This window comes from Pyrus communis, chromosome 9, assembly GCF_041283825.1.
Source record: "Pyrus communis isolate YQ-2024b chromosome 9, ASM4128382v1, whole genome shotgun sequence".
Classification (NCBI taxonomy): Eukaryota; Viridiplantae; Streptophyta; class Magnoliopsida; order Rosales; family Rosaceae; genus Pyrus; species Pyrus communis.
The window spans coordinates 5282768-5309286 of NC_142573.1; the positions used below are offsets into that span (position 1 = coordinate 5282768).

Sequence of the window (26519 nt, forward strand, 5' to 3'; positions counted from 1 at the left end):
TTGCAATCAACTTGTAATTAGAGATTTGTTACCTAGAATAGGCTGCATCTGATTGTATAAAGCTTGTATCCTTGTATAAATGAACTTCTAGAAAATAAACCATTCAGCGAACACTTCAAATTTTACAAGGCATCAGAGCACCGATCCTGGTGACTCTAGGCGTCCATTCCACTTCCGCTACAAACAGAACCCAAATTTTTTCCAACACACACAACCAACATGGGTGATGAAAAATCAGCAGAGATGGTGCCACATGCATCCGACCCTCTCATCCTACACCACTCAGATTCACCAAGTCTCATCTTGGTTTCACAACTCCTCGACGGACACAACTACGGACAGTGGAGTCGATCTATGCGCATTGCCCTCAATGCCAAGAACAAACTTGGGTTCATTGATGGATCAATCAAGTGCCCTGCAATTACAGACTCCAAATTTTCAATTTGGCAGAGATGCAACGACATGGTCTTGTCATGGATTTGGCAGTCTGTGCAAGGCAACATCGCACGCAGCATACTCTACTGCAAATCTGCATCCGCAGCGTGGAAGGATCTTGAGGATTGATTCTCGCAAGGAAACGATTCCAGGATCTACCAAATTCGACAAGAAATCGTTGAACACTGACAAGGACAACTATCTGTTTCAGACTATTACACCCAGTTAAAGGCTCTCTTGGATGAATTGGCTTCGTATTATGAACCAATTGCTTGCAATTGTGAGGGATCCAAGACTCGTGTAGCAAGGGAGGAAAAAGAGAAAGTCATGCAATTTTTAATGGGCTTGAACGAGACTTACTCAACCATACGAGGCTCCATCTTAATGATAAATCCACTCCCTGATACTCGACGTGTCCACGGGTTGGTTCTGCAACACGAACGCCAAATGGATGTGGCAAATCATCGTGAACCTGCTGGCCACGCGATGCAAACACATCGGTCCACCACGCCAAAGGGATGGTCTGCACCTGGTAGTTCCAGTTCACGCAAAGCCTTCAAATGCAGCTACTGTGATGGCTCACATTCCGTAGAGCGCTGCTACTTTCTTATTGGGTTTCTTGAAGGTCATAAATGGCATGGGAAACATGTGTTGCCCAGAAACAAACGCCCAAATCCAACAGCCCACAATGTCGAAACACCTCAATCACAAGCCACCCATACCAACGCGACCAAGGCCACATCTTCCAACGAGCCAACATTCACAACCGAAGAGTACCATCAACTTCTTGCCTTGCTTCGATCTGGAAACGGTAAAATTCCTCCACTTGCGAATGCAACAGGTATTGTCACACCCACATGTAATATGACGGAACATGACTTGCATTCAACCCTTTACTGGATTATAGACAGCGGGGCATCTGATCACATATCACATTCACCATTAACACACAATCAGATTGATGCTAAAAATGATTTTGTGGGATTACCAAATGGGGGAACGACAGACATTAAGAGTATTGGATCCGTAAAAATATCACATGAGTTATTACTTGATGGAGTTCTTCATCTTCCAAAATTTCGTGTCAATTTATTGTCTTTGGGTAAACTCACATTGGCTCTCCACTGTATCGTAATATTCTTTCCGGATTTTTGTGTTATACAGGACATGGATACGAAGAGGACGATTGGCCTGGGCAAGCAATTTAATAGGCTCTATTACCTTACGCCAAGTCAAAATCCCCATCTTACCAACCATGTTAGCCGCACCACCAGTCTTTGGCATCAACGCTTAGGCCACCCCTCTACACACCGTTTACATTTTTTGTCAAAAACAATTCCAGAAATCATGTTCGATTCCAAACATGTTTGTGAAGTTTGTCCTTTGGCAAAACAAACTCGATTGTCTTTTACTTCTAGTTCAATTCAATCCACTGCACCTTTCGACTTAATTCATTGTGACATTTGGGGGCCCCACAAAGTTCCCACATATTCCGAGACACGTTATTTTCTCACCATCGTGGATGATTTTACTCGTTTTACATGGGTACACCTTATGCGTTTTAAATCCGATACACAAACACTATTGAAATCATTCTTCTTTTGGGTCAAGACTCAATTCCACAAAAAACATCAAAATTCTACGCGCTGACAATGGTGGAGAGTTCCTCTCCATGCGCACTTTTTTAGACACCCATGGCACCATTTTCCAGTATTCATGCGTTCACACCCCTCAACAAAACGGGGTTGTTGAACGTAAACATCGACATCTTTTGAACATTGGGCGTGCACTTCGGTTCCAAGCCAATTTACCACTAAAATTTTGGGGAGATAGTGTTCAAACCGCATGCTATCTCATCAAACGCATTCCCACACCCTTATTATTCCATAAATCTCCCTACGAATTTTTACATGGTCACTTGCCCAATTACTCTCACCTTCGCGTGTTCGGATGTCTTTGTTATGTCACCAACCTTCACCCAAAACACAAGTTTGACCCTCGTGCTCGCCGTTGTCTTTTCCTTGGATATCCCCTTGGTCAAAAAGGTTATCGTGTTTATGACCTCGACACGCATCAAATCTCTACTTCCCGTGATGTCCACTTCCATGAAACAATTTTTCCCTTTTCCCAATCAACACCTGAACATGAGGATGATTATCTCGTTCTTCCCCTTATTTCTCCAGACTCATTACCCACTCTACCCAGTCAACTCACTCCCGGCCCACATCATCCTAGTCCAAATCCAGATGCCTTGACCCAACCTCCCACTTTACCATCCCCAGTTTCCCAAACTCTAACACCTTCCCCATCCCTACCCGAGACTGTCCCAACCTCACCCACTCCTGCCACCTATTCTCTCATCTTACCTGTCCCCCCACCTGTACCGTCTCTACACCCTCCCATTCAACACTCATCCCGCCTGACACGACCCCCTGCCTATCTCAAAGATTATGTGGCCCATCATGCTGTTTTGCTTGCGCCTGGCGTCGCCTCTTCCTCCGTGTCCAGCACCCGCCATCCCCTCCACCGGTATGTCTCTTATGCCTCCTTATCTCCTGCTCATCATACCTTCATCCATAATGTTTCTTATCAGATGGAACCCACATCCTATGACCAAGCCCGCCATGACCCTAATTGGGTTGCTGCTATGAACACTGAACTCCGAGCTCTCGAAGACAATCAGACATGGAGCATGGTCTCTCTGCTTGTTGGTCATCGTGCCATTAAATGCAAGTGGGTTTTCAAAATAAAATACAATTTAGATGGTACAATTGAGCGGTACAAAGCCCGATTCGTTGCCAAGGGTTTTACTCAACGAAAGGGGATCGATTACAAAGAAACTTTTGCCCCTATTACTAAGCTGATCACTGTGCGATGCTTATTGACTGTTGCTGCCGTTCGTCATTGGCCCTTACATCAGATGGATGTGCAGAACGCTTTCCTTCACGGTGAACTCCACGAAGAGGTGTATATGGTGCCTCCACCTGGTTACCGTCGACAGAGGGAGCATGTTGTATGTCGACTCCAAAAGTCTTTGTACGGACTTAAGCAAGCATCCCGCAGTTGGTTTCAGAAATTTTCCTCTGTCATCCATGACATTGGATTCACACAATCTCGGGCGGATTATTCCTTGTTTACCAAGGTCTCTGGCAGCTCCATTACCATTGTTTTATTATATGTTGATGACATGGTTATTACAGGAAATAATGATAGAGCAATCAATGATCTCAAGCAATTCCTTAGCCACTGCTTTCGAATTAAAGACCTTGGACCCCTAAAGTACTTTCTCGGAGTTGAAGTTGCACGGTCCAAAGCTGGCATTACCATCAGTCAACGCAAGTACACACTTGACATACTGGAAGGGGCGGGTTTACTTGGTGCGAAACCATCAAAGGTCCCAATGGAACCTGATTTAGTGCTACTACCCACTGGTAGTGATCCTCTCAAAGATCCTACGCAATACCGACGAATGATTGGGAAATTAATATACTTGACAATCACAAGACCGGAAATCATATATGCCGTCAACACCTTGAGTCAATTCATGCAGGAACCTAGACGACATCATCTTGACGCAACACATAGACTTCTTCGATACCTTAAAAATGCCCCTGGACAAGGTTTGCTATTTTCTTCTCAAAGTAAGCTAAATTTGATTGGCTATTGTGATGCGGATTGGGCATGATGTCCGACTACTCGCCGTTCAGTTACAGGTTATTGCATTTTCCTAGGCAACTCACTCATATCTTGGAAGAGCAAGAAACAGGTCACGGTAGCACGATCATCTGCCGAAGCAGAGTACCGTTCCATGGCTGCAGCAACTTGTGAACTCACGTGGTTGAGATACTTATTGAAGGATTTGCAAATAACCCATCCTAGTCCGGTGAAGCTGTTTTGTGATAATCAAGCTGCGTTACACATTGCAGTGAATCCTGTGTTCCACAAGCGTACCAAACACATTGAGCTTGATTGCCACACCATTCGTGAGAGGATTCAAAGAGGAGAAATCAAGACAGCCTATGTGCACACTGGGGAACAAGTGGCTGAATTGTTTACTAAGCCACTACGAACACCTGCTTTCCATTTGCTTCTCCGCAAGTTAGGCGTTCTTGACATCCACGCTCCAACTTGAGGGGGAGTGTTCAAGGAAAGTAAATTTGGTTAAACATGATTGTAGGGAATGTAAATAGTCAATGATCTGGTTAGAGCTATCATAGGACCAGATTGCAATCAACTTGTAATTAGAGATTTGTTACCTAGAATAGGCTGCATCTGATTGTATAAAGCTTGTATCCTTGTATGAATGAACTATTGGAAAATAAACCATTCAGCGAACACTTCAAATTTTACAGTAAGGACATCAGTTTGATTTCGAATAAAGCTCCGCTGCCAGTTTCGACATTATTGTTCTCCACAACCTTGAAACCCATGGTTGTGTTGATTCTTTATCGGGACTAGCTTTTGTGGTTTCGGCTAAAGCAGAAAGAAAAAGAATCAAGACCAAACTTGTGTTTGAGAGAGACAATATGAATATGGTATAATATAGAGGGCGTACAAATAAATTGTGTCAGTTTTGGGGCTTAGTTTTTTTGCTTCAACTTTCTTCTTTTGAGTTTCTCTCGTATTTGTTTTCCTTTGTGAGATGAAACCATAGACGTGAAAACCAAAGGGGAAATAAAATGAAAACTATTTGGCATTCCTAATATGATTGTTGATTCTCTTACAAGTTTTCTCGATTGGCTTTGGGCAGCTTGTAAAGTCATATTCTTTCTCTTTTCTTTTGTTCTTCAGTCATCAAACATTCATATCGATTCACAATACGAATGGTCCAACCGCCAATAACAATTTAGTTTAGCAACATTTTGTCTTTATAATTCTAGAAGTCGAGTTCTTGTCTCATGGGTTAAATTGCTAAATAAGAATGTTGTCGATAAGGTTGGTAGCATTGTTTCTTGTTACTTTTTTTCTGCCTGATTTGGTTTCCCGTATATTTTGGATCCCTACAATTGTGAAGTTACCCATTTTGATGCAAAATGGAGGCAGGGTACTTATGCTTCTTGTTGTGGAGAGATAGTCTCATCTTATCTAACGAAATGTGTCATGTGTCGATCTTTTATTGTAAAAACGTAAACAATGTTCATTGGGTAAGTGACGTTGATGGGTCAATTTTATACTATATATTATTCCCTATTCTTGGTATATTTTGGTTATTATTTTGGTGAGATTTTGATGCTTTGTTATGTATTTTTAACGTAGGACATGCTAACTTGTTCTGAGCATAAAGTATTCAAACGGTAGAATTTTTGAGTGATTCCAGTTGGAGCGTCGTGAATCTGTCAAGAAGGTTGTATCAAAATTTCATAATTTTATTCCGAAGCATCTGATCATGGTGAATTAATTTATGTCAAGCGTGCAGTGCTGGCAAATTGGGTTGCAGAATTTATTTGTGACTTTTGGGCTGAAAGATGATGGATTTTGGACTTGGGCTCTTCTTGGAACTTGAAGAGGAGGTCATAATCTTTAATTTGAGTCGTTTTGGGCCTGTTTTGGTGCCCTGAAGGTCCAGAAACGTGGCTATTTATATGCCGGGCAGATTTTCTAGTCAGAATAGGAATGTAATTCCTAGTTATCATTTTATTATTTTATTTTCTAGTTTTTGGAAAACCTTTTTCTATGAGGGTTTTAATTTGGAGTAGTATAAATAAGGCTTTTTAGTCATTAGGGTTGAGGATGAAACATTGGGAGGAGACGCATTATTTTGGAGAACTTCAGACTTTTTATCTACAAGGTGTTTTCAATCTTTTTTCTAGTTAATATATTTTCTTTAGTTTTTATTATGATTGTTCGTAACTAGTTCTTTTGCTAGGGTGGTGTCTTGAGCCTTAGCATGAATATATGATTTTATTAAATTGCTTATGAATGAATGCATGCTTGCTTTGAAGTATTAATCACCGCGATTAAATTATCTAATTATCTTAGTGATTTGCGACCATTAGAGTTTTTAGACAAGTAATTTGATGCAATTTCTGTTGGAACATCACCCTGAAATTGAGAAGGGCTTCTAGTGATTAGTAATTGTAAGTTCACTTAAGGCGATGATCACGCTCTTAAGGGTTGCATGGTTTTTCAAAGGGTTTTCACAAAGTTTAATGAGTCTTGCATGTTTATATTTGATTTGAACATCACAGAAGGGTTACATGTTAGATATACGTTTTCGCTTAAACATCACGAGGAAAATCTGTATTAGGAAAGCCTAACCTTCAAAGCATGTATGTAGAAATTCATAAGTAATTGGTAAAATTGCATAAGATTGTTAATGATGACGGTAGAACCTTAGTGTTTAAATTGTTTTCCAAAACCTTTGTCTTTTGCTTTCTTTACTTTGTCAATTATTTAATTATATTTTATTTAAATTCGTTTTTATTATTTTAAATTCCAAAATCAACCTTTTTGAATCTTTGTTATAAATAATTAGCTAAGGATTAGTTTAAATATAAATTATTCTTTCAATCCCTGTGGAAAACGATCTTGCTTGAGTTGTTATACAACGATAATATTGTACTCTTGCAAGTATTTTAAAGTGTTTTTATCCCTATTTTGTAAGTGATAAAAATCCTATCAGACGCTACTAAAACTCTGCACACAATGCAAAAGAGAACCCCTGGTTAGTTTGGCAAGTAATTCATGTTCAATCAAAAGTGATAAATAATGTGGCTTAGTAAGCATTGGATAGATCATGCTGGTGGGAGTGGAAGGTGGTCTTGTTCGTTGCTCATTGGCCACTGCTTACTTTATTCCCTGATTTTTTAAAAATTATTGCATGGGACGGGAACATCAGGTTAATTATTGCATGTGTTAGTATTGTGTTAATTTTGATAAAATTACATGTATACGGATCATGATGATAATTGATAACGCCACGTAATACTCTAACTACTAATATTAAAACATTTCCCAGAATCACACCGTTCCTCACGTTTTGCATCCACACATGAGCAAATGTGAAAGACAGCATCGATTGATTTCAAACGTAAATGATGGAGCTGATGACTCGAGGATAAACTGCAAAATAATTGGATCGCATCACACATTGGCAATACTATATAGTACGTCACGTGTCAGAAAAGTCAGTTGTAGGATGCAGCCTACCAACAACATGAAACCACGTTACTGTCCGAGGGAGGAAAAAATTTTAGTTGTGACGGGAATACGGATGGTACATCATGTGTTTTCATGTAAGTGGTGGGAAATTTTATTTTTTATGTTATTAACTTTTTAACACACATATCTCACAATTTATATAATGACACGTGGTGTACCACTCCGTGTGACAGTCACGTTGAAAAATCTCTTCTGAGGAGAGGAGTGGGACCAACTCAATTTCCTCATCCGGCAAAATAACTGAAGTTAACAAGTGTCACGCGTCCGTTAGATAATGACTTATTTTATTTTATTTTAGTTAATGAATGAATAATACAGTTGCTCCGCAACTCACTCTCTTCTCTTGTTGAGTGATTTGAGGACCAGTCTCTTCTCACTTGATCAGCCGCTGAATTCTGGTCAACTCCCAAATGACGATCTTGTCCTTCTTCACCAGAGCACAAGAGCTTTCAATGGCTGCCCACCCTGTTGCCTCAAAGCTTCCGGTGCTCTGTAGTCTGTACTATCAGGTTCTCAGTTTTCTTGCTTACCATGTTATTTTCTTTTCGATCTGTTTGGCTTCTGAGAAAATGCATGCATGACGAGAAAATGAGTTGGGTTGAAATATTTTCTATCATAGCGTATAAAGACACATTCTTTTTTAGTTTTGGTTGTATTTCAATGAAGCATCATTTTTTTCCTAGTTTAAGCAAAATGTCATAGCTCATAAGCTCTGAATCTAAATTTTTCTTTGAATCTCAGTTTTCTCAGCCATCAGACGCTAGACTTTGTTTGGTTACTGAGAAAAATAAACTGCAAATGTTTGTTTTGGAGTCCTAGCTAGGCTGACTTTATTTAATTAGAGAAAATAGACTCCAAAATGTATGCTCAGTAGCCTACAGGCCCCACCCCGTTTCCACTGAGTACCCTAGAAATTTATATAGTGAATAATTTCTAAAATCTATAGGCCCCATCCCGTCTCCACTGAGTACCCTAGAAAGTGGAACCTTTCCTCTCCCCAGCCGTTTTTGGCTTCGTATGTGGATTATTTTTCTCTATGATTATGGCCTTCGAATTCAATCAAATTAGCAGCTACATGGACCTTTTTCTATCTTCTGTTCCCAGCGCATTTCACGGCCGAGCTGGAATTAAAGAAATCGGCAGGCAAACGCAAAGCCCTGCTAATCAATTTGTTGTTGGAGGATTTAGATTGTGTACTGATTAATTTGTTTGCAGGAGGATCAATTGGTACAAACAAGGATCGAAACAAGAGGATGTTTGGTGGAGAAAATGGCATGCGAAAATCATTACCTTCGATTAATCATGTCTTGATGGGTTCAGATTGTACAAATTTTTTTATTGGAATTCAGGCCAAAAACGGACGTCTAATTGTCTATGAATGTTGTAAACTTTGTTGTAATCGGAATTTGAAAAATTTAGCATATATTTTGTTTTTGTGATCAATTTTTGTTAGTTAAACTTGTATGGATCGGAAAAGATTATGATAATTATCAACATTTAAGCTCAGAGCATCACTAACACATGAACCAAAATTTGTATTAGAGTAATGCTAGAAAGACCATATTTCTAAACCAAATTTTGTAACCGAATGATGTGGATGTTGATGATTGGATTTTTACTTGAGTGTTAATAATGTGCTTATTTCCCATTTGTTCCACATTATTTAATTTAAACAATTTGGTTTAGAAATTTGGTCATCCTAGCATTACCAGTTGCAGTAAACATGAGTGCTTAGTATGGTACATTAGCTTGAAGTTGAAGCAATCTAACTCGAACATGTTCTAATATTAACTCATACCTCCATCTCTTCTCGGATTTTGGAGTATTGATGAATTTGAACATAACCGTAACTGTAGAGTATAGAAAATTTTAAACAGAACCGTAACCGTAGAGTATTGAAGAATTTGAATGGAACCATAATACTACCAGAAGCTTTGACAGAGGGAGGCCAATGTTGATGCCCTTTCCATGCATTTAAGTTTCCAAAGACTTTTTTCATTTTCCAGCTAATGAACCGTACGTGAAGGGTTGAATAGTTGACTTAGTTGACTTGCAATGATCATCACAATAAGGGCATATAGGTTAAGTTCCAGTAACATGCATACGGTAAATCTTTGCCTCCAGGGTTTTAGATATGTGATGCCTCCAGGGTTTAACATTGTAGACTATAGAGTATTGATGAATTTGAACATAACCGTAACTGTAGAGTACTGAAAATTTTGAACAAAACCGTAACCGTAGAGTATTGAAGAATTTGAACGGAACCGTAATACTACCAGAAGCTTTGACAGAGGGAGGCCAATGTTGATGCCCTTTCCATGCATTTAAGTTTCCAAAGACTTTGTTCATTTTCCAGCTAATGAACCGTATGTGAAGGGTTGAATAGTTGACTTAGTTGACTTGCAATGATCATCGCAAAAAGGGCATATAGGTTAAGTTCCAGTAACATGCATACGGTAAATCTTTGCCTGCCTGCTGAATTCTTTGTGCAGCCATGAATACCAAACCAAACTCAAAGTTCGTGTTCTCCGTTATTTTATTATGTGCATTTCTCGAGTACCATGTTTACCTAGCAGCTGCCACCATCAGCGAAAACAAATCTCTCTCGGGCAATCAAACCATTTCAGGTGGGATTTTTGAGCTCGGTTTCTTCAAACCAGGTAACCTTTCAAACTTCTACATAGGCATATGGTACACCGACCGAGTAGTATCCGAGAGGACCATTGTTTGGGTGGCAAACAGGGAAAAACCAGTTTCCGATATATTTTCTTCGGTTCTAATGATTTCAGATGGTAATTTAGTCCTGCTTAACGAGTCCAAAGAGCTCATTTGGTCAACGAATTTAACCTCCTCCTCCTCCTCCGCCACTGCACTTCTTTTGGATACCGGAAACCTGGTCTTGAGAGCCGGGTCTAGTAATAATTTATCAGAGCTGTTATGGCAAAGCTTTGATCATCCAACGCATACTTGGCTGCCAGGAGGTAGAATTGGGTTTAACAATGTTACCAAACAAACCCAAATTCTTACTTCATGGAAGAGTTCGGAGGATCCTGCACCGGGTCTTTTCTCGCTCGAGTTAGACCCGAACGGAAGCAGTGCGTTTTTCATAATGTGGAATAGGTCTAGGCAGAATTGGACTAGTGGGTCATGGGACGCAAAATTAAGGGTTTTCCGCTTGGTTAGTACAGGGTTCAATACAAAAATATACAACCTCAGCTATGTTACGAACGCAACAGAAAGTTATTTCACCTATTCTATTTATGATCCTAGTAGAATATCTCGATTCGTGATGCTTACTTCGGGCCAGATTCAACAGCTGACATGGATGGAGAATTCCACGCAATGGAATTTGGTTTGGTCTCAACAGAGAAAGCAATGCGAAGTTTATGATTTGTGTGGGGCCTTCGGAAGTTGCAATGAGGTAAGCCCCCTCGCCTGTAATTGCTTGGAAGGTTTTGAGCCGAAGGTGAAGAGAGATTGGGATTTAAAGGATTACTCTGGTGGGTGTTCGAGAAAAACCGATCTGCATTGTGGAAATGCTACTAGTGCGAGCGGAAAGCCAGAGTGGTTTCTTCAACTTCGTACCATGTCATTGCCTAAAAATAATTACACTATGGAGGTTAGGAGTATTACCGAATGTGAAGTGTTCTGCCTTATAGGCTGTTCTTGCACTGCTTATGCTTATGACAGCAGCGGATGTTCGATTTGGAACGGAGAACTCTTGGATTTGCAACAACCAACATCAAGTGACGACCAGGGAAGAACTTTATACCTCAGACTTGCAGCTTCTGAGTTAGAGAGTTCTCAAAGTAACAAGGGATTGAATGTTGGTGTTGTGATTGCAATTGTCTCAATAATCACAGGTTTGCTGGTTGTCATTTTTGGCTATTACTTACTGAAGAAAACATTGGAAAAGAAAAGAGAGCATAGGAAAAGAAATGGTGAAAAGAACGATGCAGAACTGCCTATCTTTGGTTTAAGGGCTATAATAGCTGCTACAAACAATTTCATCGAAGCTAATAAACTCGGAGAGGGAGGATTTGGCCCTGTCTACAAGGTGACAATTCCATTGTGTACTTTAAAAACTATTATATTTTTCTTCTCATACATCCTTGTTTATTTATAACTTTTAAATCAAATAATTCTAAAAAGACGTATCACGGAACAAATTTCATATAGACGTGAAAAGAAAAAAAGGTGTTCAAAATTAATTTTATCCTTTCAAAAATACGACCGTTCCTTTGTACTTTTACAAACTTTTCTCTTATGCGCTTTTCTTCCTCTGTTCAGGGAATTTTGGGTGAAAATCAAGAAGTAGCCATAAAAAGGTTATCAAAAAAGTCAGGCCAAGGACAACAGGAGTTCATGAATGAGTTAAAACTTATTGCCAAGCTCCAACATACCAATCTCGTTAGGCTCTTGGGTTGCTGTCTTGAAGACGAGGAAATGATATTGATCTACGAGTACATGCCCAATCGGAGTTTGGACAAACTTTTGTTTGGTATGTATACATATATATATATATATGCTAATGACATGTTGATTCTTTGTTTCTGCAAATTATTTTCCTTGTGTTTAAATGCCATGTACATCAAATGCACTGTGTCCAACTTTTGATCTAAAATGAAATTAAAGAAAAACACTTGCTCATCTTTCTTCACGGTTTGTCCAATCAGATGCATCTGAAAAAGGAGAATTAGATTGGGGAAGACGTTTTCAAATTATAGAAGGCATTGCTCAAGGAGTACTTTATATCCACAAGTATTCGAGATTGAAAATCATCCACAGGGACCTAAAAGCAAGTAACATACTATTGGATGGAGCCTTGAACCCCAAAATTTCAGACTTTGGAATGGCAAGGATTTTCGGGATGAATCAAACTGAAGCAAATACAAATAGGGTTGTTGGCACATAGTAAGTCTACATATACCTGGCACATGTTTTCATTCTAGTAATGTTCTATTGCTTACTTCTATACATATTGTCCATCCATGTGCAGCGGTTACATGTGACCCGAATATGCGAGATATGGTCATTTCTCTGAGAAATTAGATGTATTCAGCTTCGGAGTGTTGTTGTTGGAGATTGTAAGCGGAAAGAAGAATGCTGCTTTTTATCGCTTTGAACATTCACCAACTCTTGCTGGATGGGTAAGTACTGAAAAATTACTCTAACTCATTATCATTTTGTTTTTAAGCCTGCCATATTTGCAAATGACCGTAAATTCAACATTTTTATTAGGCATGGGAGATGTGGAAAGATGGAAGAGGAATAGAGGTTATTGATGAATCGATAAGGGAAACATGCCGGCTCGATGAAGCTTTGAAGTGTATCCATGTAGGGTTTTTGTGTGTTCAAGAAACTCCAGTTGATCGACCAACAATGTCTTCGATAATTCGTATGCTGCAGGGCAATGAATCTACATCTCTTCCACCTTCCAAAGAACCTGCCTTTTCAACACACAGAAATTCTAGTCATGCTCACTCTTCGAAAATGCCTACCATTTTTTCCCAAAACACAATGACCATGAGTTTGCCAGAAGGTCGATAGGCATTGGAAGAGTAGTGACTAGCAAGCAGTTTATAAAATAGTATAGTATATTAGAATAAACACCCCGACAACTAGCAGTTTTATACAAACACTTCAAGGGTTCAATTACACATTACTCGAGCTGTTTGTGCGTTTTATGGTTTTTGACCATCCAAACTAAACCTATAATAGCAGCATATTAAATTTATGTTATGTATTTTTCAAGTGCAAATGTGCGTGTAACCATACTTCAAGATATGTTCCCACCACACCCCTTCTATCAAAGGGGAAATAAAATAGAATGTCGTTTGTATTAGTTTAAAATAGAATGTCGCTTGTATGAAGGGAATAAAGAGGAGAGTTTTTTACATCTAACTTTCAGAAGATAAAAACTAAAAACAAAATTGGTCTAGAACAAAGGATTTAACATTAGTATATCCATAATTGACAACATGGATTTTCCTAGGGTTGGAATTTGGCAACTAGAACTACAAGTAAACTATGTGCCCGATCAATTTTTTATCAACGACGATTCGAACTTGAGTTTCTCTCATATTTGTTTTCTTTTGTGAGAAGAAAGCATAGACGTAAAAAACCAAAGGGGAAATAAAAAGAAAATTGTTTGGCATTCCTAATTTGATTGTTGATTCTCTTACAAATTTTCTAGATTGGCTTTGGGCAACTTGTAAACTCATATTCTTTTTCTCTTCTTTTGTTCTTTCAGTCATCAAATATTCGTATCGATTCACAATATGAACAACTCAACTGCTAGTAACAATTTAGTTTTTATAATTCTAAAAGTCAAGTTCTTATCTCATGGCTTAAATCGCTAAGTAAGAATGTTGTAACACTATGTAATACTTCAACTATGTAATACTTTTAACTATTAAAATTAAAACACTATGTAATACTTTGACTATTAAAATTAAAACATTTCCCTAATATGAAGTCGTTCTTCATGTTTGGCATCCAATCACAAGCAAACGTGAAAGAAGACATCCATTTCAAACGTAAATGATGAAACAGATGACTCAAGGATAAACCGCAAAATAATTGGATCACACATTGGCAGTACTGTGGGGCGCAGCCTACCTACAGGCTACATGTCGACTGTCCGATGGAAAGGAGTGGGACCAACTCAGTTTCCTCAGGACCTCATCCAACAAAATAACTCAAGTTAACAAGTGCCACGCGTCCATTGGATGATGACTAATTTTATTTTATTTTTGTCAATCAATGAATAATACAGTTGCTCCGCAACTCCCTCCCTCCTCTTGTTGAGTGATTTGAGGACCAGTCTCTTCTCACTTGATCAGCCTCTGGATTCTGGTCAACCCCCAAATGACGATCTTGTCCTTCTTCACCAGAGCTTCAAGAGCTTTCAATGGCCACCCTGTTGCCTCCAAGCTTCTGGTGCTCTGTACTATCAGGTTCGCAATTTTCTTGCCTACCATGTTATTTTCTTTTCGATCTGTTTGGCTTCTGAGAAAATGCATGACCAGAAAATGAGTTGGGTTGAAATATTTTCTATCATAGCATATAAAGACACATTCTTTTTTAATTTTGGTTATATTTCAATCAAGTGCCAGTTTTTTCTTTCTGTGGTTTAAGCAAAATGTCAGCTCATTAACTCTGAATCTAAACTTTTCTTTGAATCTCAGTTTCTCAGCCACCAGACACTAGACTTTGTTTGGTTACTGAGAAAATAGACTGCAAATGTTTGTTTTGGAGTCTTAGCTATGCTGAATTTATGTAATTTTCTCTCTGTTTTCTGAGCAACCAAACATGCCTTTTAAGGTTGTTAATTCTTTTCATGTGATCTTTCACTGCGGAAAAGAATCCTCACCCCTTAAGTTACCCTTTTGCTTGATTAGCTTGTAGATTTACAATTACTTTACATATTCCAAGCAACTTGACATAGATCTACCGCTAAAGGGGTTATGTTGAAGATATAAAATACTTTATTAAAGCATGTCTTTTTACCTTTTTGTTTTGTTTGAATTGTAACCTTTTTTACTAGCTCACATTGTTTTGTTTTTGCCAATTTGACATCCATCCACATGGTTATTGACAAGCAAATGTAGACAAAATGCACAATTCATAAAAAAAAAAAAAAAAGAAGAAAACTTCGTTCGCTTAAACTCATTGTCGATCATATTTTTTCTGTTTCGGTTTCCGTTTGGACTATTGCAGTAGCGGAGGTCTCCTGGCGTATGCAGAATCGCAGTCCAACGTTGGCTCTCCTATTGTCGATCCTAATCAAAACGAGTCTAGGAAAAAGAGAGTGGTGGTGCTTGGGACAGGATGGGCTGGTACTAGTTTCCTTAAGTACCTGGATGCTTCAGCTTATGATGTTCAGGTTGTTTCACCCCGAAATTATTTTGCGTTTACTCCTTTGTTACCGAGTGTCACGTGTGGGACGGTTGAAGCACGAAGCATAGTAGAACCCGTTCGAAATATCATAAAAAAGGTAAATGACACATTCAACAGTTCCAATTCATAAGACAAATTAATGGAGATTGGTCTCAAATCGAGACATGCATTATCGCACTGTTCTTTTCTTTCTTAAACATCATTTACTTGATATAAAAGTCGTGTGTGCTTTACTTTTATTTCATGGCAGAGAAATGGAGAGATCAAATTTTGGGAAGCAGAATGTGTCAAGATTGATGCAGCAAATAAAAATGTTTCCTTGCGGGCTAATTTTGACCAAAACTTGGTGGGAAATAAGGAATTTTCCCTTGACTATGACTACTTGGTCATAGCTTTAGGAGCACAAGTGAACACTTTTAACACCCCTGGTGTCAAGGAGAACTGTCATTTTCTGAAGGCAAGTCTGGTTTATTGAACTTTTTCAGCAAAACTAAATTGCTTTCACTCTTCTTTCATAAGGTGCTGATATGAAATTTTTCTAACGAAACGTATTTGGCTTCTAATGCAGGAAGTGGAAGATGCTCAAAAGATACGTATGAGTGTGATAGATTGCTTTGAAATGGCTATACTTCCAGGTTTAAGTGAAGAAGAGCGGAGGAGAAATCTTCATTTTGTAATTGTTGGAGGAGGTCCTACTGGTGTGGAATTTGCTGCAGAGCTGCATGATTATTTCCAAGAAGATTTAGTCAAGTTATATCCTATGGTTAAGGATCTTGTGAAAATAACAGTTATCCAATCTGGAGATCACATCTTGAACATGTACGAAGGATGCACTCATGTTTTAGATTATTGATTGCTTTTTGGAAACATTTCGATAATAAACCCGATTTAATGAAGAACTTTTATTATATCCAAGAGCAAATAGCAAGTTCATTCAGAGAACTAACTAAACTTTGTATCCTCACACTGTAGGTTCGATGACAGAATTAGTACTTTTGCTGAGAAGAAGTTTACAAGAGATGGTATTGATGTTCAAACAGGATGTCGGGTTGTCAGTGTTTCTGATAAGGAAATCACGATGAAGGTGAAATCGAAGGGAGAGGTTTGCTCTATACCACATGGCTTGGTTGTGTGGTCTACTGGTATTGGGACTCGTCCAGTTGTGAGGGACTTTATGCAACAAATTGGGCAGGTTTGTTTCATAAATTTTATGCACATACACGACCAAGAAACACAGAATTTACAGTATAATCAACTGTTCTATGGGCAACATGGTTATTCAATCATAATTTATCTTCTGCTCAATTTGCAGGCTGATAAACGTGTTCTAGTAACTGACGAATGGCTGCGTGTAAAGGGATGTGAAGATGTGTATGCCATTGGTGATTGTGCTTCAATTAGTCAACGTAAAATCATGGTATGCAGAATATATTCAACCTTTTTAAACTTATAGTTGAAGCTATTTTATACATGTTATTGTTAACTTATACTTAATCACCATCTTGTCATCTTCAGGAAGATATCTTCACCATATTTAAAGCTGCGGACAAAGATAACTCTGGTACCTTAACAGTTGATGAATTTCGAGATGTAGTTGACGACATAATCATAAGGTACCCCCAAGTGGAACTCTATTTACAGAGCAAGCATCTGCAGGATGTGACAGACCTATGGAAAGATCTTGATGGTAGTGATAAGAAGGAAGTGAACGTGGAAGAATTTAAATTAGCCCTTTCTCAAGTGGATTCACAGATGAAGAGTCTGCCTGCAACTGCTCAGGTATATGTCTTTAATCTTATGGTTGGAGTAAACATCTTTCTTGGTTGTGACGTATGATTTCAGGTCGACCAAATATAAGAAAGGGACCCTCAATTTGTACGCTCTTTTGGCATTCAGGTTGCTGCGCAACAGGGAACATATCTTTCTAGTTGCTTTAACCGGAGAGAGCACTGCAAAGACCATCCTGAAGGTCCGAGGCGTTTTAAAAGTTCTGGGCAACATGAGTTTCTTCCCTTTCGGTATGTACTCACTCGCGCCATTTATTACTGCATGTCATATAACCTATTCACGTTATGTGATTTTTTTTACTTCTACTTGTCTTTCAACCATATACTTCAAAGATTCACTTGGAAAACAACACAATTATTCGCCTTGATGGCATTTAGTGAAAACCAAATTGTGCTATCACTCGTTCACATATAGTTTCACAAAATTGTCATCCCCGAATGTTTAGTACATGAAATGGCAGCTGTTGTTCATGATTTGAAAATGGAAATGAAAGTTTCAAGAACTTCCATAAGTGCCTTCTTATTTTCATGCTAAATTTCTGACGATTCTTCATTTGACACAATGTACAATATCAAGTTCATACTATATATCTCATTTGCTTTCTTTTTATTTTTCTAACCAATGTGTTAACGGTAACCTGTGAATCACTAGGTACAAGCATTTCGGGCAATTTGCTCCGTTGGGGGGAGAGCAAGCAGCAGCAGAGCTACCCGGAGACTGGGTTTCCATGGGTCATAGCACACAATGGCTTTGGTATTCTGTATATGCAAGGTATTCCTCATCTGCTTACTTGTTGTAAGTTGTAATACAATATGCGCACAGTTGAATCTGATTTTATACGATGTTTTTGTTATTCAGCAAGCAAGTGAGCTGGCGCACTAGGGTTCTTGTGGTATCGGACTGGACCAGGAGATTCATTTTCGGGAGAGATTCAAGCCGTATTTGAAGAGGGCAAAGCGCATTTCTGGCACATGTAAATTGTTATCCTTAATAGCTAGGTTCATTGTGGTGCCATGATGAGTGTATGCATTTGCTTATGCGATTCATTTACTGTCAAAATGTCGAAACTTACTGCAGTAAATATGTTCTTTTGTACATTCTTCTGAATGTGCGAAATGTCGAACGTACTTGGTAAATATGATGTTCTATCAAATCCTTCTGAATGTGCAAATGTCGCCCTTACTGCAGTAGATTGGTTGTTTTATCGGTTCTTCTGACTCTGCGATATGTCGAACTTACTGCAGTAAAAATGTTGTTCTATACATTCTATTGAATGAGAATTTTCGGGCAAATAATTGGATTCTTTAATGGCACGTACAATATCAACACAATGTCACAGACTCACATGATGCATATTTGATTAGTATAAGAGCATTTCCAAGAGTTAGCAAAATTTTTCTTCAAAAGTTGCTAACTTGGAAAAGTTGATAACTAGGAGAAGTAGCAATTGAACTTGTAAATATACAAAGTAAGTTGCTAAGAGTCCAGATCCTCGGATCATCTTTGTGAGGATCCGAGGATTCGTAAATTGTGTACGTTTATCATACATTGTGTGGTCAAAAATTATTTTAAATATTTTTATTTAAAAATAAACATAAACCGTACTTGATAAAAATTGACCGCATGATTTACAATAAACGGATACGATTTACAGATCTTGAAGATCCTTACCAAAAGGATCCGGAGAGGATCATGTTGGAGTTGCTAATTCTTTAATTTGCTAATCAGATTGTTACTTTCTTGGAAAAAACGCAGCATAGCTAATCTAGGTTTTTTTTTTTTTTTTTTTTTTGGGAAACTAGCTAATCTAGCTTTTGCTATCCAAATGTTACCACCTCTGGAGATGCTTTAATGACAAATCTCATGAAATAGTTGTGGAATGTGAATGAGTGACCGATCGAATGGATTTTACCAATCAATCGCTACTCACGTCCTACAAAGTTTATGCATCATTGGAGAGATCCTTGTTTGATTAGATGGTGGAAGCATTACGAATTAATTAAATTCTTGCCAATTAACGCGTGTTGCAATTTGCTATTTTTTAGCTTAATCTTTTATCTTTTTTTTTCTTCTAATTTTTTGTGAAACAAAAAACCTAGTTTACAGTTAATGATTTAAAAAATAAATAAACTAATGAAAAATATTTGAAAACTTTGAGTTTTAATGATAAAGATAAAATAAAGGGTAAAATGAATAGTATTAGGATTGACTTTTTAGTGTAAAAATATGATTTTTCGTTAAAATGAACAGTACCGGAAGCTTTCGTTAAAATTCCCTTAAAAAAATTGGTTAGTAGCTGACTTCTTCTATGTGGAGAGATTCTTCAACACGAGGCAGTACGCCACTTGTTACTATTAAGTAGTAAGAATTTTTTTTTCAAGTGTTCCTCTAATTATATAATTACATATGATTACTATTCCGTGTTACAGGCACACCAAAAAATCTTCCATGTAATGAGGTGGTTGTCTTTTGATTCTTGGATTATATTACTTAGTTCCTAACTCTCCGGTTTGACAAGTCAACCTCGGACCCAGAAAAGCAGTGTGTCCGATTAACCTTTGGACCCCGGACCCTCGCATACCCCGGCCATTAGAATCTGTCGCTCCCCAGTTTTCGTATTTCTCTAAATCAAAGAAAAATATATTCCGCCATTGTAACTTTCTAAACCTTTTCTTCCCATAAAGAATCAGAAACAGAAAATTTTGGGTTTCGCAATGGGGAGGACATTCTTTCTTTGAGACAGCCTCTAGGCTTTTTCATCAACGTTCCTCTCTGTTCAAGATTTTTGTTGTGACTTTCAGGATCATGTCCATTCATGAAAATGACGTCCGTTTTTTAATTAAAGAAAATAATAGACTGCCAATATAGATACATTTTTTAAAATATTGACGTGCGTCTGTTTTTTAATAAAGAGCAGACGTCATGTACAGAGAATTTCTGTTATTTTAACATGCATCTTTATACGAGCTTGCATAGTTTCTGTTTAGCTTTGTTTTGGATGGATTTTGTCGTTTTCTCTTTGTTTTGGAAGTATTTTACAGTACGTGGAACATCTTTGGCATTTTATTTCAAATGAAACTCTGTATACTTTAATTTCTTCTCACTTGCATTGCATACATTGGCATCTAGCATTACTTCATGAAACCATGCCAGTCCATACTGTATATGCCGATTCTTTGATGAGATGAAGGTGAGGGAGATTCGAACTTCCCTGTATGTTTATCGATCGCTGATCACGAACCTGAAGAAGATGAGGAAGGTGGACTTGGCATTGAGTTTAACGGAGGAGATGGATTCGTGTAGTTTGGAGCTTGCTGGTCCTATGGATTTCAAACGACAAACGATTGTAAGCAGTTAGAAGTTGGAGATATGGTTTGGTGTATTATAGTGCTTTGAATCTGCCGTCCACTTTCCTTGCTCATTTTCGAAATGATCTGTATCAAACATGACTCAAATATCGACAGTTTTCTTCGAGCAAAATTGTTGTTTTCAGCAGACTTATTACGCTCAAATTGCCGGTCCTATGGATTTCAAACGAAATAAACCGTTGTAAGTAGTTAGAAGCAGGAGTTACTATTCTGTTTTCGATTTGAAGGTGTCTCTTCCTATTGCCAATTGGTATAGTATCTATTAAATCAATTTCTTTGCCCATTTTCGAAAGATTTGTATCAAACATGATTCAAATTCGACATTTTTATTCGAGTGAAACTGTTTTATTAGCAGACTGATAGCTTGGATTGTAAAGGCTGAAACAAACTCATCTTGCTAGGAAGCAAGAAAAGTAGCTTCATCCATTATTTGCATAGCAGAGAAACCAGACTTACAAACCCGATTAAGGGAACTGTTATTGGAACTCCAAAAATCTCATCCTACACTACAAACTTTCTATATTTGGAAAGAAAAAATACACTTGTGAGGAGTGTAGAATGAGATTTTTGAAATACCAATAACACTTCCCTTAATGAATACAAAATGCATAGTCTCCATAACAAGAGTTATGGCTAATCGAAAATCAAGCCAAACTTCGAAACAAAAATTAACAATTTCAGTGGAGGTGAAGCTCCTCGGCGATTCCACTTATTCTTCCTCAGCATCTGCTTCTGCAAAATTCAATTCCTGGCAAACCTCCCCATTGGTGCTAAAGTAGGATTTCATCCCAACCAATTCAGCAACCCTTTTGGCTGGCCCCGAACCCCTTGGAGTATCAACACCACATTGGACAGTCTTAATTTTTGGAAGCACATCTCCTATCTCAGCAACAACTGAAGGTGACTTACCATCCTCCGCCACACCTTGGTACACCACTACCTCACTTGGAATCTCCCACCTCTTCTTCACCCGGCACTCCGGTCCTTGACTCCTGGACATTTCACGGCCAATGCCACGCGGCTTCCCTGCCAAGGATACCCGCCTCTTGTCACACCTCTTGCCGTCATCCTTGTCATCCTCGGGCCAAGACCGCTTCCGGCCATCACTCACTGCCGAATTCCCTATCTGATTGTACCTGCTAGGCACAACCCTCCCAGGCTTGAATGGTGTTTTCTTGGCAGCCGCAGACTTCTCGGCTCCGTCTTTAAAAAGCTTCTTGGGTTCAATTGATGCAAGAACTTTGTCTTCCTTCTTCACAGGTCTCTTAGACCCTCCAACAGTAGTCGCAGCCTGTTTAGGAGCTTGAACCTTGGACACAGTTTTCCGTGATTTCGGGCTCAAACTCAAACTCTTGCCCCTCTCTTTTGTAGCCCTCAATTCATCAATGTCTTGAAGCTTCCAAAAGCAAGATTTCCGGCGACTCTGCGTTGCCTGAACAGGGGTGATCTCGAGCTTACTCGGCCTCCGAAATCCTGCTCCAGCTATAATCTCAGAGGGCCCCAAACTCATTCCTCTCCGATTAACCTTTGGCCTCACACTCATCATCAAAGACTCAATCTTTTTCAGCCCGTCCAAATTCTTCACACTCTGTTTCGGCTCCATGAACTTCGCCGCCACAACCCTTCCGCGCTTCTCTACCGCCTTCTCGTTTCTCTCAGCCTTTACGAGTTTAAGCGCTTCGAGCCTCGAATTCAATCGACTAATCTCCTTCTCAATCTCTTCAATTTCAGCATCGATCTTTCCCTCATCTCGAACTTTCTCTTCTCTTTCTTCAACCTTCCCAATACCCTTCTTCTTCGCGACCACCGAGATGGGCTCAAGATTCGTATTTGTGTCCAGCGGCTTGAAGGGCACCGAAGATTTGACACAGACAGGGGTTTTCAGAATCTCTGGGCTCAGATTCTCTTTGCTGCAACCCGAATCAAACGACTCGGAAGAACGATTCAGCGAAAGGGGTTGCAGTAGCTCGGACCAGGAAGCTTTGACGACGGAGGAGCCGCCTTCGGAGTCTTCGTTGTCGAAGGCGGCGTTGTTCCATACCTGAAGGTCTGGTGCGTTAATGACGTCTGGGTATTCAACAACACTCATTTTCGCTCACTGGGTTCGAACGATTTTAGGAGGATATGGAAGATTAGATGATGGGTTCTTGTACTGTAACTGCTGATTTGCGATTCTTGGATGAGAGAGAAAGAGAGAGGATATTGATTTTCTCTGTATTTTGAGATTTTTGACCGTTGGGAAGAAATTTAGACGTTGGGGCCAGCCTGAGACTCCGTGTAATCGTAGCCGTTGGATGCTAAACGGCTCCTATAGACGCTCCGATTTGAGTTAAAGTTTGTTTTCTATACGAGATTTAATGTTTTCTCTCGTTTTTTTGGACACATTCGTTTTTACCTTTTACGTATATATTTTTAAGAGTTTTAACAAAAAGACTGTAGTATTGTTCATTTTAACGAAAAATTATATTTTTACATTAAAAAGTCAAACTTGATACTATTCACTTTATCCTTTATTTTTTCTTTATCGTTAAAACTAAAAGTTTTTAAGTCATTTTCATTAGTTTTCCTTATATTTTTTTGGGTCAGAGATTTTATTTCGCAGACCAGTGCCCTATTTCTTAGAAACTATAATTTTGTTCCGGAATAACGGTTCGGTACATTAAATGTAATAATTAGAAATTTGAAGAAAAAAAATGCAACCAGTATTGTTACATATGGTGTGACGGGCCGTGTTTCTAACACACTGAAAATTTTCTAATACCAAATGTCCATGATTTATGAGTTCAAACCTTTTGCACTTACAATTCTATATAGCATCTCTATGCCCTGACCCATAATTTATTTAAGATTGCAACTAGACCCACTTCATTGTCCTACTTCTACACCCACAATATAATCTCATCCACCATAAAAATTAAAAAAACTAAAATCCTATTAATCCACCCTATTATTCCTAAAATAACCTCAAATATCTAAATCCTTTTTTTTTTTTTTCCCACCCTAACTGCATCATTTGTGTACATGCAAGTTGCCACGCCGCACAAGTCGAACGACCTCGATGATGTTTCCAGTACCAGCTTCCACCTTTGTTGGGAGTCATCGTGGCGACCTCGCTAAGAATTTGACAGCCGCAGACGAACGGGAGAGTGAGGATCTTACTCTTGTCGACGTAGTCCAAGCCAATGGCTTCAAGGATTTGGGCCTCGATGAATGTAAAACTTTAAGGACTCAGTGTTTCACTTCAATTGCCTACCTTTTCAAAGAGAGGCTGCATGTATTTATATTCAACTCCAGATTACATCAGGGAATGAAATCCCTAATTACAAGGAAGATTCAAAATTCAAAATACAAACAGAAGCACTAAATAAGTTATAGACTGTTTGACCTTACAACAAATATTTGAAGAAGTCCTACACTTAGCCAACTTCTGTAAAGATAAGAATTACAAAACAACTCAAACAGTTGAAGTAGTGTTGACTGCAGCTGTACCACGACTTGGTCTAACATCCCCCCGCAAGCTAATAGTTAGAGGAACAACTGGAAGCTTGAATACAAGCAGTTTGAACCGAGATGAAGATAGCCCTTTGGTGAAAAGATCGACTACTTGATCTTGTGAGAAAATATAATTGACAAGTAACTGACCTCGAACCACCTTCTCCCTAACATAGTGATAATCAACCTCCAAGTGTTTAGTACGAGAGTGGAAAACCGGATTAGAAGCTAGGGTTATCAAAGACACATTATCACACCATATCACGGGTCGAACAAGATGCAAGTGTAAGTCCCTAAATAAAGATCTTAACCATGATAGCTCAGCAGCAATGTAGGCCAGTTGCCTATATTCGACTTCAACACTCGACCTAGTTGTCTTTTGCTTTTTGGAACTCCAGGAAACAAGATTTGAACCCAAATAAATACAGTAACCACCAGTGGAATGTCTTGTATCTGGATTCCCAGCATAATCAGAATCAAAATAGGTTATAAGTTGTGAACCACCAGGTTTGTACAAGAGACCATGATTGTAAGTGGCCTTTAAATAACAAAGAATCCTCTTGACTGTTGTCCAATGAGTTGTCTTTGGAGAATGCATAAATTGACAAACTTGATTTACTGCATAAGATAAATCAGGTCGTGTGATGGTTAGATACTACATTGCTCCAACAACAGTTCTATACATCTCTGGATTCTCATGAGGATCACCATCATACGCACTGAGTGTCTGTCCAGATGGCACCGGAGTAGAGATGGGTTTGGCTTCTGTGAACTTGGTCCTTTTTAGCAAATCCAAAGCATATTTGGATTGACTCAAATGCATGACTACCATCATACTTAACTTCCATGCCCAAAAAGTAATTTAAGGAACCCAAATCTTTCATGGAAAACAAAGTTCCCAGTTTCTTAATTAGGCGAGACATTTCATAAGAATTATTACCTGTGATCAAGATGTCATCGACATATATAAGAAGGATCAGGTATACCCCTTGCTGGTTAAACTTGAACAAGTTGTAGTCACACGTGGATTCTTGGAAACCCAATTGAAGCAAGAACTCTGAGAACCTTTGGAACCAAGCCATCGGTGCTTGCTTTAGACCGTAAATCCTCGCTGCAACTTACAAACATGATTAGGATATTGCTTGTCAATGAAACCCGACGGTTGACGCATATATACCTCTTCATTAAGATACTCGTGCAGAAATGCGTTCTGTACATCTAATTGTCGAACATGCCATTTCTTGGATACAGCAAGACTAAGAACAAGGCAGATTGTACTGTGCTTGACCACATGACTGAAAGTCTCTATGTTATCCACCCTAGGCTTCTGATGGAAACCATTGGCTACAAGACAGGCTTAATGTCTCTCAATGGAACTGTCGGCACGTCTCTTAATCTTGAACACCCACTTGTTAGGAAGAAGGTTCATTTTAGGATGATAAGGCACCAAACTCCAAGTTCCACACCGTTGCAAAGCATTAAACTCCTGCACCATAGCATTCCTCCACTCTTGATGCTTTACAGCCTGACTGAAACATGTCGGTTCCACAACAATATTGTTAATAGAAACATGCATGGCATATTTATGGTTTGGTTTTTGGATTCCAGCACATGATCTAGTTGTCATGGGATGCTGTGACAACGAAGCCAGGTTCGGTGCAACAACAGGTGAAGGTTGAACTGGCAATGGTTCAATGTTGACCACCTCTTGCTCATTTGATTGTGGGCTAGGATTAGTAGGGTGTGGTGGAGTCACAGGTTCATTGGAACTTGGAATAGGTATTTGGGTAGTGGGATTTTGGATTGAGGGCATCGTGTTTTGAGTAGTAGGGATATGATTAATATTTGTGGCTACGATGTTTTCTTTCCGCAAGACCGTTTTGTTCAACATGTTTAGGACAAGAAAATCTTTGAGAAATCTCATGGACAACAAGAAATTGTTGAAATGCATGGCTTTTGTATTCACCTCCTTCATCGCATTAAAGGGTTTTGATGGATAAATTCAACATGTTTTCGACCTTTGCCTTAAATTTGATAAAAATATCACACACTTCAAACTTGTGTTTCATTGGAAATATCCATGAGTATCGAGAATAATCATCCACAAAGAGCAAATAATAATGAAAACGTTCAATTGAAATGACCGGTGAACACCAAACATCAGAATGTAAGAGTTGCAATGGAAATTGAGAAACAGACTCCGACAAAGTGAAAGGTAACTTAGTACTCTTTCCTAAAGGACATGACTGACAGAAATCTACATTTAAAGTACCATGAACTGGTACTAATTTATTTGAAAACCAAAAACTTAATATTGACGACGTTGGGTGGCCAAGTCGCGAGTGCCACTTATGAATTGACACTCGAGTCCTT

General features: G+C 38.8%; 3 protein-coding genes and 1 pseudogene across 4 annotated transcripts; 3 read left to right on the plus strand and 1 right to left on the minus strand.

The window, feature by feature from the left end:
- Window positions 1–354: 354 nt before the first annotated feature.
- Window positions 355–1867, plus strand: LOC148694095 (uncharacterized; annotated as a pseudogene).
- Window positions 1868–10037: 8170 nt separating this feature from the next.
- LOC137740074 (G-type lectin S-receptor-like serine/threonine-protein kinase At2g19130) lies at window positions 10038–13342 on the plus strand. The gene is made up of 5 exons (XM_088700275.1): window positions 10038–11653; window positions 11887–12097; window positions 12273–12510; window positions 12596–12746; window positions 12838–13342. The coding sequence occupies exons 1-4, from the start codon at window positions 10091–10093 to the stop codon at window positions 12606–12608; spliced, it is 2025 nt and encodes a 674-aa protein (XP_088556401.1). The 5' UTR covers window positions 10038–10090; the 3' UTR covers window positions 12609–12746; window positions 12838–13342.
- Window positions 13343–14323: 981 nt separating this feature from the next.
- Window positions 14324–18441, plus strand: NDB1 (NAD(P)H dehydrogenase B1). Of its 2 annotated transcripts, none has more exons than XM_068478823.2 (10): window positions 14324–14555; window positions 15319–15595; window positions 15749–15955; window positions 16067–16317; window positions 16471–16690; window positions 16811–16915; window positions 17014–17277; window positions 17395–17516; window positions 17938–18057; window positions 18145–18441. In XM_068478823.2, exons 1-10 carry the CDS (start codon window positions 14467–14469, stop codon window positions 18230–18232), a joined length of 1743 nt encoding a protein of 580 aa, XP_068334924.2. In that variant the 5' UTR covers window positions 14324–14466; the 3' UTR covers window positions 18233–18441. The 2 variants fall into 2 exon arrangements, with proteins under 2 accessions (XP_068334924.2, XP_088556402.1); XM_088700276.1 differs by having other exon boundaries at window positions 14372–14555; window positions 15749–15959; window positions 16071–16317.
- Window positions 18442–20961: 2520 nt separating this feature from the next.
- On the minus strand, window positions 20962–22887 carry LOC137740352 (uncharacterized). Its single transcript, XM_068480219.2, has one exon. The coding sequence runs from the start codon at window positions 22741–22743 to the stop codon at window positions 21364–21366; it is 1380 nt and encodes a 459-aa protein (XP_068336320.2). The 5' UTR covers window positions 22744–22887; the 3' UTR covers window positions 20962–21363.
- Between the last annotated feature and the right edge of the window lie 3632 nt (window positions 22888–26519).

What these genes read in the sequence shown, in the direction of transcription:
- LOC137740074 (XM_088700275.1), top strand. Translation starts at nt 10,091, where the DNA reads ATGAATACCAAACCAAACTCAAAGTTCGTGTTCTCCGTTATTTTATTA. An exon ending in GATTTGGCCCTGTCTACAAG is followed by an intron (nt 11,654 to 11,886) that starts GTGACAATTCCA and finishes TCCTCTGTTCAG; the next exon opens with GGAATTTTGGGTGAAAATCA. An exon ending in TTTGGACAAACTTTTGTTTG is followed by an intron (nt 12,098 to 12,272) that starts GTATGTATACAT and finishes TTGTCCAATCAG; the next exon opens with ATGCATCTGAAAAAGGAGAA.
- NDB1 (XM_068478823.2), top strand. Translation starts at nt 14,467, where the DNA reads ATGACGATCTTGTCCTTCTTCACCAGAGCTTCAAGAGCTTTCAATGGC. An exon ending in TTCGAAATATCATAAAAAAG is followed by an intron (nt 15,596 to 15,748) that starts GTAAATGACACA and finishes ATTTCATGGCAG; the next exon opens with AGAAATGGAGAGATCAAATT. An exon ending in TTAGTCAACGTAAAATCATG is followed by an intron (nt 16,916 to 17,013) that starts GTATGCAGAATA and finishes TGTCATCTTCAG; the next exon opens with GAAGATATCTTCACCATATT.
- LOC137740352 (XM_068480219.2), bottom strand. Translation starts at nt 22,743, where the DNA reads ATGAGTGTTGTTGAATACCCAGACGTCATTAACGCACCAGACCTTCAG.